The sequence below is a fragment of the Euleptes europaea genome, chromosome 3 (assembly GCF_029931775.1).
Source record: "Euleptes europaea isolate rEulEur1 chromosome 3, rEulEur1.hap1, whole genome shotgun sequence".
In the NCBI taxonomy this organism is placed as follows: domain Eukaryota; kingdom Metazoa; phylum Chordata; class Lepidosauria; order Squamata; family Sphaerodactylidae; genus Euleptes; species Euleptes europaea.
In genome coordinates, this window is record NC_079314.1 from 71,443,992 (window position 1) to 71,456,889 (window position 12,898).

General features: G+C 42.6%; 1 protein-coding gene across 1 annotated transcript in view; it reads left to right on the forward strand.

Moving 5' to 3' along the window:
* Positions 1-11,673, forward strand: part of CAND1 (cullin associated and neddylation dissociated 1) — a 34,244-nt gene extending 22,571 nt beyond the window's left edge. Inside the window, exons 11-15 of the mRNA XM_056845885.1 lie at positions 4,145-4,240; positions 5,895-6,064; positions 6,542-6,706; positions 7,964-8,071; positions 11,120-11,673. Of these exons, the coding sequence (XP_056701863.1) occupies positions 4,145-4,240; positions 5,895-6,064; positions 6,542-6,706; positions 7,964-8,071; positions 11,120-11,344 (764 nt within the window). The 3' untranslated portion in view covers positions 11,345-11,673. The remainder of the gene's footprint in view (positions 1-4,144; positions 4,241-5,894; positions 6,065-6,541; positions 6,707-7,963; positions 8,072-11,119) is intronic.
* The last annotated feature ends 1,225 nt before the right edge of the window (positions 11,674-12,898 follow it).

Here is a 12,898-nt window from a genome sequence, read left to right on the forward strand (position 1 = left end):
CCTTCATAAAGCACTACCGAATAAATACTTGGTCGTCGGCCCAAGCGGCCTTTGGTCGCAGGGTATTGCAGCAAGTAGCAGAGGAAGGTTCATAACCCACCCGTTAGGGGAGCTCTTGTAGGTCCCACAGCTCAAGACGCCGCAGCCTCAGAGGAGAATGGAGCCTTGATTACTTACCGTGAGGGCTCCTTCTCTTCTGAGGCGTAGGCGTCTTGCCCACCTGGGTGTGAACCTTTCCTTTCTTTTAGGGGTGTTGCAGTTTACAAATTTCAGTGATTGTTATCCTTTTAGATTGTTCCAACACGCTTTTCCTGGGGCACCTTCTGTACCAGGGCCATTCTTACGAGCCCTTTAGGTTCAAAGGGTTGGGTTCCGTTGTTGCTGTTATCAATGTTTTTTCTTACACATTTTGTATGAGATAATTCTTCACTCCTGTCGTAATAGCTAGGCAAGACTGTAACTGAGGTCTGCAGGCTATTTTCCCGCCAAGGGTAGACAGGAAGTTAGCAAAATTAATAAATATTAGTCCTGCCTACCCTGAAGATAGAGGAAAATAACCCACAGCTCAAGACGCCTACGCCTCAGAAGAGAAGGAGCCCTCACGGTAAGTAATCAAGGCTCCATTTACTGCCTGGTCCTGAAACGAGTCACAGTGGTCAAAGACTGTCCTGGGGCAAAACTGAACTTAAAATGGTGGACTAAACAGCATCCCTTTTATCACTTCAACTTATAACCTTTTCTGCCACAGGTGGGAACATGGTTGGTTTTTCTTGAAGTACTCTGAGAAAGATGCTAATTGTCGTAGGAGATAAGTTTAGCCTTACTGATTACTTTAGCAGGCATGTATGTGTGTTAAGTGCTGTCAAGTCACTTCCGACTTACGGCGATCCTATGTCCTGTCGTTAACAGCCTTGCTCAGATCTTGCAGACTGAGGGACATGGTATTGTCGAAGGCTTTCACGGTCAGAGTTCATCGGTTCTTGTAGATTATCCGGGTTGTGTGACCGTGGTCTTGGTATTTTCTTTCCTGATGTTTCGCCCACAGCTGTGGCAGGCATCTTCAGAGGAGTAACACTGAAGGACTGTCCTTTATAGAGTCAATCCATCTCACGTCGAGGAGTCTTCTTTTCTTGCTGCCTTCAACTTTCCTTAGTGTTATTGTCTTTTCCAGTGACTCTTACCTTTTCATAATGTGAACAAAGTACGATAGCCTCAATTTGGTCATTTTAGCTTCTAGAGAGAGTTCAGGTTTGATTTGATCTAGAACACACTTATTTGTTTTTTTGGCAGTCCACGCTATCTGTAAAACTCTCCTCCAACACCACATTACAAATGAATAAACTTTCTTCCTGTCAGCTTTTTTCAACGTTTACACCCATACATAGTAATGGGGAATACTATAGTATGAATTACCTTGATCTTGGTTGCCAGTGCTACATCCTTACACTTTAACTAGCAGGTCGCCAGAAGTCTGCTGTGACTGATGGCAAAATCACACACATACATTATTTGAATTTTCCCTGAGTAGATTGGAATGTCAGGCTATTGTCCCAGAAGCACCAGTCCCCATTTTGCTTGGGCATTGGGAAGAACTCATGGAGTTACACGGCAAGCCCTAGATGGAGCGATGTGACACTTTCCCACAAGAACATAGTTGTCTCATTGTAAAGTGGCATTTTATTGCACTTACTATCCTTCTTCCTTGACTTGCTGGAGTCTACCTTTGGCTTAGTCTGCAGGAGTGTAGGAATTCTGAGGGTAGCTGTCTAGGAAGCTCTGTCCCCTCCTTTGTTTTTGGCTGTGTGTAGTAGTGTACCATGTCTTCCTCTGGCTAGAGCAGCTGAATTTTTAGGTACTGTGTAAATCTGGGCTATGTAGTCCATATTAAATTAGCAATTCTTACTCTGCTGCTAAGCTATTGTTTGTATGGTTTTCAGTTAAAGTGATAAAAAGGCAGAAGTCTTTAGCATTACTGAAAAGGATACTGTGAACTAGAGTGTTCAGTGCAGTTCTATGCATATTTACTCAGAAGCAAGTCTTATTTTATTCAGTGAGTCAGGTTCCCAGATAAGTGCATAGGATTGCAGCCTCTTTGTGCCACAGGTCTTTGTTTTGTTCTGCTTTCATAATTAGATCTTACCCTGTGATACAATTCACAGTTACAATAGAATCTGTATCTCCAGGAAAATGTTTTTTATTACATGTCTCTGAAAGTTATTATGGCAGTGAACTGGTTAAAAGTGTACTTGATGGTGATCCAACTGACAGTATAGAGTCAGTGTTTCACACTATCATATAGTTTCCTAGTCATTATCCTACTACCTTCTAGTAGGAAAGTTTCTGTGTTGCCCACTCATGATGGAAATAATAGTGCCCATATATGTATTTCATTGTCTAAACATGGCAAACCATAATTTTATGCTTGATTTTTTCTTAGTGTGAAATGCGGCTAACAAATTTTTATTGGGGGGGAATTATGATTCTATGTAAGAGGTGCCCTGACCTGGATAGCCCAGACTAGACCGATCTCATCAGATCTTGGAAACTAAGCAGGGTCGGCTCTGGTCAGTATTTGGATGGGAGACCACCAAGGAACACCAGGGTCGCTATGCAAAGGCAGACAATGGCAAACCACCTCTGTTAGTCTCTTGCCTAGAAAACCCCATAAGGGGTCGCCATAAGTTGGCTACAACTTTATGGCAAAAAAAAGTAGTTGGTATGCATGCTGAAGGCAAAAACCCTCTTGCTTTCAAAACAGATATTTGTTCTGTGTGTGTTAGTAACATTGCTGTTCATTGCTATTGAAGTATATTATTTACTTCATTTATACCTTGCCATTTTCCCCAATGGGAGTGCAAAGCAGATTGTTAAAAACAGAAGATGATCCTAACTCATTCTCATGTTTACTTGACATTACAGTTGTAACATGACTGTTGAAGAGAAAAGTTTTTTAAAAAATCAGCTGGGTTTCCAAAAGCCACTTCTGTGAGCTTAACTAGCTCTTTGAATGAATGAATAAATAGGAAGATTTGAAAGATACCGTTAAAGCAGGGTGGGGAACCTTTTTGCTGCCAAGGGCCATTTGCACATTTATAACATCATTCGGGGGCCATACCAGGTGTAGATCTCCCGGTGTGGTGGGGGAGAGGTTAGGGTTGCCAGGTCTCCAGCCACCACCTGGAGGTTGGCAACCCCAGAGAAGGCCACACAGAGAAGGCCTGCAGGGTGCCCCCGCTCCCTCCTCCCAGGCGGGAGGGCAGCCAGAGGTGGGCCTGAGCAAACGAGGCACCAGGGGGGTGCAGCCTGCAGTCGATCAGCAAGGGAGGAAGGAAAACAGAAAGAGGAAATGGGAGGGAGGGAGAGAGAGAGAAAGGAGAAAGAAATGGAGAGAGGGGGAGAAAGAAAGTAAAGGACAGAGGGAAAGAAAGAAAAAGACGGAAGGAGACAAAGAGAAAAAGAAGGTGAAAGAGGAGAGAAAGGAGAAAGAGTGACAGAAAAAGAGGACGAAAAGAGAGAAAAGCCTTCACACACACACACACACACAACCGTGCACGCCGGCACCGCACGACTGGGCCCCAGCCTCCCCCGCCCACACACGCACACACGATGGCGCACAGAGCCCTGCACGACCGGGCCCCAGTCTCCATGCCCTTCCCCCCTCAGAGTCCACAAAAGGCCCCCCCGAAGCCCGATTGGCTCCTGTACGCATGCTCTGCTGCCGGGAGCCGCCGGCCTCTTCCCCCCCCTCACTGCTCAACAGCCGACAGGCAGCAACAGGGGCTTACAATGTCGCTGTAAGGGGCAGCCTTGGGGGAAGCGTCCCTTGGTCGGCGAGAGGAGGTCCAAAGGGCGCCGCAGAGCCCCTGTAAGCCACGGCCCCAGGAACACCCTCAGGGAGGGCCGCCCTGCGCTCCACCTCCGCGGCAGGGCCCCAGAGTTCCCGAGGGCCACAAAAAATGTCCTCGGGGGCCGCAAAGAGCCCTTGGGCCTGAAATTCCCCATCCCTGCATTAAAGGAAATAGTAACAGTTAAAAAGTTATCATCCTTTATCTGCAACAATATTAATGATGCCATTTTAATAAGATATTGTGGTATAGAGATAATGGAAAACATTGAGTTATTTGTGTTAATTCTTTGGTATTAGGCTCATCATATGCTCGAAGTTCAGTGGTCACTGCTGTGAAGTTCACCATCTCTGATCATCCACAGCCTATTGACCCACTTCTAAAAAATTGTATAGGTAAGTATAATTGTTTCGAGCAATCTATTCGTCATAAAAATCACAAACTAAAAATTGGTTGGTAAATTTAAAAAAATATATTGGTAGGTGCCAATGTCAGGTTTTTAAGGAACAAATAGTGAATCTGTAGATTGAAGGTCCCCAATATGGTGCCTGCCAACACCTTTCCTGGTGCCCACCAGGTGTTTTTAGAAAGTGGATGGGACCAAATGGGGCTTTTGAAAGTAGGGCTTCTGATTGGCCATTGGGAATCTGATTGGCATTGCAGATTTTTTAAAATGTTGCTTTGGCAACAGCTACCACACATCACAAGGTTCTTCATTGTGTGCCTGAAGGTATGTTCTGTGTACACAAGAATAAAACTATATATTAGTTTTCAAAGGCATCCTGTTAAACACACCTGCTGCCAGAAAATATGAAGAGTTCCTGTTAGAATTATGCATAATCTCACTTCCTGACATTGTGTTGCTGGCTCTGCCTCCTGCAGCATCCATTTTGTGGTTGCACCCACCACCTGTCAGAATTCCAAAGGTGTCCACAGTCTCAACGAGGTTGGGGTCCGCTGCTGTAAATGATAGTTCTGAAGTGGGGGGAAATTAAAATTCTTAGGCATCGGTATCCGTAAACTGGGATTTTCTCAGCCTCAAATTCTTAGGCTTTCTATTATCTGGGATTTTCTATTATCTGGGATTTTCTCAGCTTTACTTTAGCAAAGGTAATGTAGCTACTAGAGCAATAACTAAGGATGATTCAGTCTGAAGCAAATAACTTGTTGAAAGCTATTTATTTATAGCATTGTATCCTGCCTTTCCATAAACGATTCAGAGCAGTGTACACTATTGTTATAGTGCAGCAAATAATTTCAAGAATACAAGAATACAAAATTGCAAGTAAAAGGTTACATGGATCTCCATAGGTCTTCTGTTTAAGTACTGAAGTTCCTTCTGATGGGGTTTTCTAGAGTTATTGATCAGTATTCAAGGTTGGTAAAATCTCAGTTATGGCTGGAAAAGGAAGAATCATCTGGCAAGCAAATGACAAAATTTATTGCTTTTCATTTAAAAGTGTCTTTTCTTTCTTGTTAAATGTCTTTGATTTCCCCCCCTGAGTTGTAGGATTACTTTATGAGGCATGGAGCCCTGTGCTTATGAAAACATGGTGCTCTTCTGAGTCTTTTAATTATTCTATAGAGCAGCTTTGGAGAAATATAAGGAAAAGATACCCCATGTGTATGCTCCAGTGCTTTTGATGGTTTAAGAGTCTCGTGAAAAAGTCAATTTATAAGCATATGGCAGAAAAGACTTTGGTTAGAACAGATCACAAAGTAAATGAATTGACTGTGTTGAAACGGCAACTACTTGGTAATTGCTTCCTGGCTTTCACAAAAATGTAGGCAAACCAGGTGAGATTAAAAAACAGAGTTTAGAAGACAGAGTTTTTGTAAGGAAGATACAGTGGAAGTGATAGGCTATGGGAGTGGTTCATGCATGGGTTCTTTATTGGGGAATGAGGTGACATACTAATCTAGAACTATTTTTATGGCATGATGCTTTTTACGAAGATGGAATATAGCCAGTGCATATAATGTATCTTTAGTTTCAATAAGTTATACAAATGATAAAATTGTATGCTGATAACTTTTTAATTATTGCAGGTGACTTTCTAAAAACATTGGAAGATCCAGATCTTAATGTAAGACGAGTAGCTCTGGTAACATTTAATTCAGCAGCACACAACAAACCATCACTAATAAGGGACCTTTTAGATACTGTGCTTCCTCATCTTTATAATGAAACAAAAGTCAGAAAGGAACTAATAAGAGAGGTATGTAAAACCAAGCTACACTGGAAAAGTAGTGGTATCAAAGAATATCCAATATTTTTAAAGTATTTTTCTGTAATTTTACTAGGTAGAAAATCTAAATCCTTCTGGAAAACTGACCGTAAAGAACATGTGTCAGTTATGCTTGCAGGATTAGCTCTAAACTGTTTGAGAAAAATTGCCCTATTAAAAAGACATTAGGGATTATCAGATAACCCAAGTTTTCTTCTGATTGAAATGCCCACATGAAATAGTTTGTAAAGCGATTCGATACTCATGAGAAAGAACAATAATTGCAGTAAGCACATCTCATGAAACATAGAAGCTGTTGATAAATACAGCAGTGTAAAATTATTTTGCACTCTTCCTGGACCATAAGGGGCAACAAATTCCTACTTAAATGATTTACTTAACAGCTATCAATTTGCTTGACAATAAAATATATTAAATGCCTTGATGCTCATTCTGATTGATTTGCAGGTGGAAATGGGACCATTTAAGCATACAGTTGATGATGGCCTGGATATTAGGAAGGCAGCTTTTGAGTGTATGTACACTCTTCTAGATAGTTGTCTAGATAGACTAGACATCTTTGAATTCCTAAACCATGTTGAAGATGGTTTGAAGGATCACTATGATATCAAGGTTAGTTCCTATTTTGTGAGTGTGGATATGTGTTCATTTGTCTTTCTATCCCATGAACTTACAAAGCCGCTGCTAAAAATAACTAAAGCAAAACACAATTTCAGGTAAGAGTCGTTAAAATAAATGTTTATGAGTAAATGAAAATGCAGACATTTCTAGAACTATTATTAAATAACAAAAGGTGCATGTTATCAGAAAACTGGGCAATCTGACATTTCAGTCTACCCCTATCCCTTATGGGTTGAATAAAGATATTATATTTTCTTTTTTTGAAAAATATTCTCGTTCTGAATTATGTTACAAGGCAGTCTCTTGGCTGGAGTGGAGAAAACCACATAGGTTTACAACAGAGGTTTCCTCTATTAGAGTTTATTTTATAGGTTTAATTCTGGCTCTGAAGAAAAGTACCACCTAGGGCATCTGATTTTCCAATAATTAATTGAGTAAATCTGTGGTTTGTGTTATATCTGTGATATCCTTTTGCCACAGGAAGATCCCTTCTTCCTTTCCTCTGGTAAACAATTGCAATACCAGTGAGATCCAATGAAGATACGATCAGACAAAGAGGGCATGGCAGTTCTAGAAGTTCCAGCCATGGGGTATATAGTCTAATATAAGCTAAGAGAAGATATTGATTATAGGTCAATGACCGATAAAGACAAAGTTCCAATTAATTTCTCTTAGTAAAAAAAATGATAACTAGGAAAGCATCAGAAAGTCCAATCAGCGAGTATGGATATCATCTCGTGAAAGTTTTAATTTTTCCAAAATGTATTTATTCTAGAATTATCCAAGTAAAATTTGCTGATGCTTAATCTTCTTGTTCTTTTTAAACAAAATGGAACAGACATCAAGTGGCACCTTTAAGACTAACAGTTTATTTCAGCATAAACTTTTGTAAGTCAGAGCTCACATCAGATCCATGTGGGTAGAATATCTTTTTAAAAGAGTTTTATAACCAAAAATTAAAGAAGGGTGGGGGGAGTAGAGGAGGAGTTGCAGCTGGAAGAGAGAGCTGCTGTAAATCATTCAGGTATGAGTCCCTGTGTAAGAAACTGGAATGGATGTAGCTGTTATACAAAATGAATGATGGGAGACATCAGAGGCTCCATTCTCTCATGGGGTACAGATAAACAAAGTGTAATAAAGTAGGGTGAACAACATCTAATCAAGGAAGATGAAGTGTGAAGCACAAGAAAAATTATCTAAAATTTAAAAAATCGTAACAAGTTAATAATTTTTTTCCCTCCCATTTAGATGCTAACATTTTTAATGTTAGTGAGACTATCTACTCTGTGTCCCAGTGCAGTACTGCAAAGGCTTGATAGGCTGGTTGAACCATTACGGGCCACATGTACCACCAAGGTAATGTGTCATATTGTTCTTTATGTAGGAAAACAAATAAAAATTTGCAGGTTGTAAAACAAAGTTGTAGTAGCCTGATAAGGTTGTTTTTGCACTCCTGTGTCTTCAGCTAGATCATGGGTCGCAAAAGTGCGGCTCCCGAGCCACATGCAGCTCTTTGAGCCCTTGAGTGCGGCTCTTTCCACGTGCGGGCACGCAAGCACGTGCGGGGTGGGTTGGTCAGTTGACGGGAGAAGTGGCGCAGGCGGGCCGCAGTTGCCAGGGCGACCCAAGGGAGGCATCTCCTCTTTCCACTGTCCCCAAAACACTCAACCCCCCCTCCCCACCCCATAGCTTGTCCTTAGTTGAAGGTTACTCGGCGATGAGCACGCTTGCCCTGGAGCTGCCGCCGCCCTCCTGAACTGGCCCGTCCAGCACGCTGACGCAGGCCGGCAGGGGGACGAAGGCCTGGCCCTCCGTCCTGTTGCGCATTGTTCCGCGTCACCGGTTGCCTGGCGAGACGCCAAGGTTACAACCCCCAGCCCGGCGGCGGCCTCCTCCGCCTGCTCTCTCCACGTGCCCTTCGGTGGCTTTTGCAGGTAGGCTGGCCGGGGAGAGGCAAGGGTCCCGTGTGAGGCTGCTGGCAAGCCACGGAGGGGAACGGGGGGGGGGGAAGGCCCGGGCCCAGCGGGAAAGCGTTTCGTCCCCGACCGGCTGCCTCTTTCAGCTTGCAGACCCGGGTTTGAATGCGCCCCGCCAAACCCCACCGGAGCCTTCTGCCTGGCATGCAGGGCGCTCGTGGAGGGCCAGGCAGCCCCTCAACAATCGCGCATCCGCCAGAGAAAGGCCTGCCATCCCCCGCCATCCTCCCCCTCCCCCTCTCCTTTCTCCTCCCTCTTCTTTCTTCCTTCCTTCCATCCTTTCTTCCCCAGTTCCTTCCTTCTTTTTCCTTTCCCAGTTCCTTCCTTCCTCTTTCTTTCTGTCCCTCCCCCACTCTTCCTTCCTTCCTTCCAGCCTTCCTCCCTTTCATCCTTACTTCCCCAGTTGCTTCCTTCTCTTTCCTTCCCAATTCCTTCCTTCCTCTTTCTTTCTCTCTGTCCCTACCCCACTCTTCCTTCCTTCCTTCCTTCCTTCCTTCCTTCCTTCCTTCCTTCCTTCCTTCCTTCCTTCCTTCCTTCCTTCCTTCCTTCCTTCCTTCCTTCCTTCCTTCCTTCCTTCCTTCCTTCTTCCCTTTCATCCTTTCTTCCCCAGTTCCTTCCTTCTCTTTCCTTTCCCAGTTCCTTCCTTCCTCTTTCTTTCTGTCCCTCCCCCACTCTTCCTTCCTTCCATCCTTCCTCCCTTTCATCCTTACTTCCCCAGTTGCTTCCTTCTCTTTCCTTCCCAGTTCCTTCCTTCCTCTTTCTTTCTCTCTGTCCCTCCCCCACTCTTCCTTCCTTCCTTCCTTCCTTCCTTCCTTCCTTCCTTCCTTCCTTCCTTCCTTCCTTCCTTCCTTCCTTCCTTCCTTCCTTCCTTCCTTCTTCCCTTTCATCCTTTCTTCCCCAATTCCTTCCTTCTCTTTCCTTTCCCAGTTCTTTCTTTCTTTCTTTCTTTCTTTCTTTCTTTCTTTCTTTCTTTCTTTCTTTCTTTCTTTCTTTCTTTCTTTCTTTCTTTCTTTCTTTTTTCTCCGCCCCTCCCCCTTCCTTCCTTCCTTCCTTCCCCAGTTCCTTCATTCTCTTTCCTTTCCCAGTTCCTTACTTTCTCCATCCCTCCCACCTCCCTTCCTCTACTAGGGTTGCCAACCTCCACGTGGTGGCTGGAGACCTGGCAACCCTAGCATCTCCCCCCAGTGTACCTACAGTTTAATTAAGACTCAAAACTTTAATTAAAGTTTATTAAGTTAATAAACAGTGTACCTACCTATATAGTTTAAGTTTAAGAAATTTGGCTCTCAAAAGAAATTTCAATCGTTGTACTGTTGATATTTGGCTCTTTTGACTAATGAGTTTGCCAACCCCTGAGCTAGATCATCTGTATTAGATTTCACACTACTTTTGTTCTTTAAAGGCTGTATGTACCACTAGGGTGTTTGGCTTTGGTCACAAATTCTGAATTGTGATGATGACCTTTTGAAGGCATTATTCTTTCTTGTCTTGCTACTTCTCCTTGATCAACTGGTTTTCTCTTAGAACTTGAGAACAAAGCCATTTTTTGTCTTATTCGTGTTAGTTGGTTTGTCATGTGTAATCTTATTCAATCTCCAGCTACCATATTTTTCGCTCCATTAGATGCACCGGACCATAAGAGCCCCCCCCCCCAGCTGGCCGTTGGGGCGGGGAACGCCGGCTCGCGTCGTTCTGGCGCGCCCAGCCGCTCTGTGCGCCCCCCCCCCCGCCTCCCAGCTGGCCGTCGGGGCGGGGAACACCGGCTCACGTTGTTCTGGCGCGCCCAGCCGGCTCTGTGCGCCCTGCCCACCTTCCAAGCTAGAATGTGCGTCTTATGGACTGGGCTAGGGTCCATAAGACGCACATTCACTCCATAAGACGCACCCACATTTCCCCTCACTTTTGAGGAGAAAAAAAGTGTGTCTTGTGGAGCGAAAAATACGGTATTTGTTTAGTTTATGCTAAAAAACTAAAGGGCCAATGTAGTGTAATAAGAAGTTTTGGACTGGGGCCTTGAAGACCCAAGTCCAAATTCTCACTAGGAGATCTTGGGCCAGTCACACTCTCTCAGCCAGCCTATCTCACAAGGCTGTTGGGAGGATAAATATGAAAGAAAAAACCATATATGCTAGCCTGAGCTCCTTGAAGAGCAGGCTGAAAATATGCTTGCTAGATGCTTGGAGGCTAAATGGAAGGGAGTCATAGAATACAACCCTCAGTCTTTAGTAGCTACTCCTTTATTTTGAATTGGTGGAAAAGGTATGTAGCTGTTTTATAGTTTTGTTCAGTATGCTGACGGTTAGCATTCCGATGGTTAGCATTGTGCCACAGCTGAATAGCACTGCATTCTGCCTTGTGGTGCACACATCAATCTGAATAGCTTTGTAATTTGTTTTTATTGCTGACTCACTTTTCTTTTTAATAACAGGTAAAAGCAAACTCTGTGAAGCAAGAGTTTGAAAAACAAGATGAACTGAAGCGATCTGCTATGAGGGCAGTAGCAGCATTATTAACCATTCCAGAAGCAGAGAAGAGTCCACTAATGAGTGAATTTCAGTCACAGATAAGCTCAAATCCTGAGCTTGCAGCCATCTTCGAAAGTATCCAGAAAGATTCATCATCCACTAACTTGGAATCAATGGACACTAGTTAGATATTTGTTTAAAACAGGGACCATTAATTTGCACCATATGATGCACTGAATTGACAAGTTTAAAAAAAAAAGCAAAACAGAAAATTATCTAAACTTCACAATGTTCCACTTTACTTTTATGAAGACAGTTTGGCTTTTTCCCATTGTTTGTTTTTTTAGCATTTATTCCAGAATATGTATTTCCATAAATCAAAAGTTGTAAGCCACTCATGTTTTAGTGGATTTGGACACACAGTAAATAGAAATAAAAGGTTAAAACACATGGTGTATGGAAATAGATTCCATCATCTGTTTGCCCTGTAATGTTTAGGATTAAAAAGTTAAAAATTTGTGACTGTGATTTTGCTTTCAATTTTTTCCCTGATTCAGAAATCCACCATATTTTGTATAACCATTTGTCTTCTTGTTTCAGCTACGTTAATTGATTTGGCTGGCAGATAGGGAAAAATTTGTGTAAGACTTATTGTGCAGAGAACTTGGGCACAGTTTATAAATGCAAACATAAGTAAAAATGTTCTTTTTAAAGGTGTGGGAGTAAACCGTTCCCTGTTGTGCACACTAATTTTGCATGAGCGAGTTTACAAATATATATTGTGTCTAAAACAATATGTGCAGTTTTTTCATAGTATAAGTTCAAATAAGTACCTTTGTACTAGCGCAATAGTCAGGTATTTTATCTGAAATAAGATCATGGGAAAACATGTTTCTGCAGTCAATGGTTAGCATATGCAGATAGCACAAGCATCAGTCCAATGATTCCAATGGGACGAGGAAATCCAATATGCATGTGGAATTTCCCTGGTGCCAAGGATTAGCCCATGCATTATAATGAAGTCTGGAAGATCTATATGTGCATTTCTTTGTACACATCTTTGCTGTATTGATTGAAATTAATGGGACAGACTGTTGATAATTGCTCCATATGAACATCACTGTATGCTGGCTTTTGTATAAAGGAATTCTGTGTCATTAAGGGAGCTCCATATTCACAAGACCAGCAGGACTTTCCAAGCATCAGCTGTTGAACAAGAATATAAGGCATGCCCTGTGAAGGACAGACTAATGGTCCAGCATCCTGTTTCACAAAGCGGCCAATCAAGAGGGCAAACAAGAAGTGCATGGATGCCAAGGTCTTAGTACTGCTATTCAGTGGTTTACTGCCTCTGAGGTTCTCTTGACTAGTAGCCATTAATGGACCTATCCTCCATTAATCTAGCTAATCCCCTTTTAAAGCCATCTGTAGTAGTGGCTAGGTTTATTGGGCGCGAATTTTTTCAGTAAACCCAAAATAACTGGAATATTGCCAAAACAGCTAATTTGGGGTTCATTTTCGGTTTGGGTTTATTGATATGCACAGTCCTGATAGTGGCCATTGCTATAGCCATTGCTAGTAAACTGCACAATCTACTTACTTATTGAGTGAATAAGCATTTTGTTTTTTCTACCCATCAATTTTTATAAATGATTTGGATGAAGGAATAGAGGGGTTGCTTATGATACTAAATTGGGAGGGGTAGCAAATACTGTAGAAGACAGAGCCAGGATACAAGATGA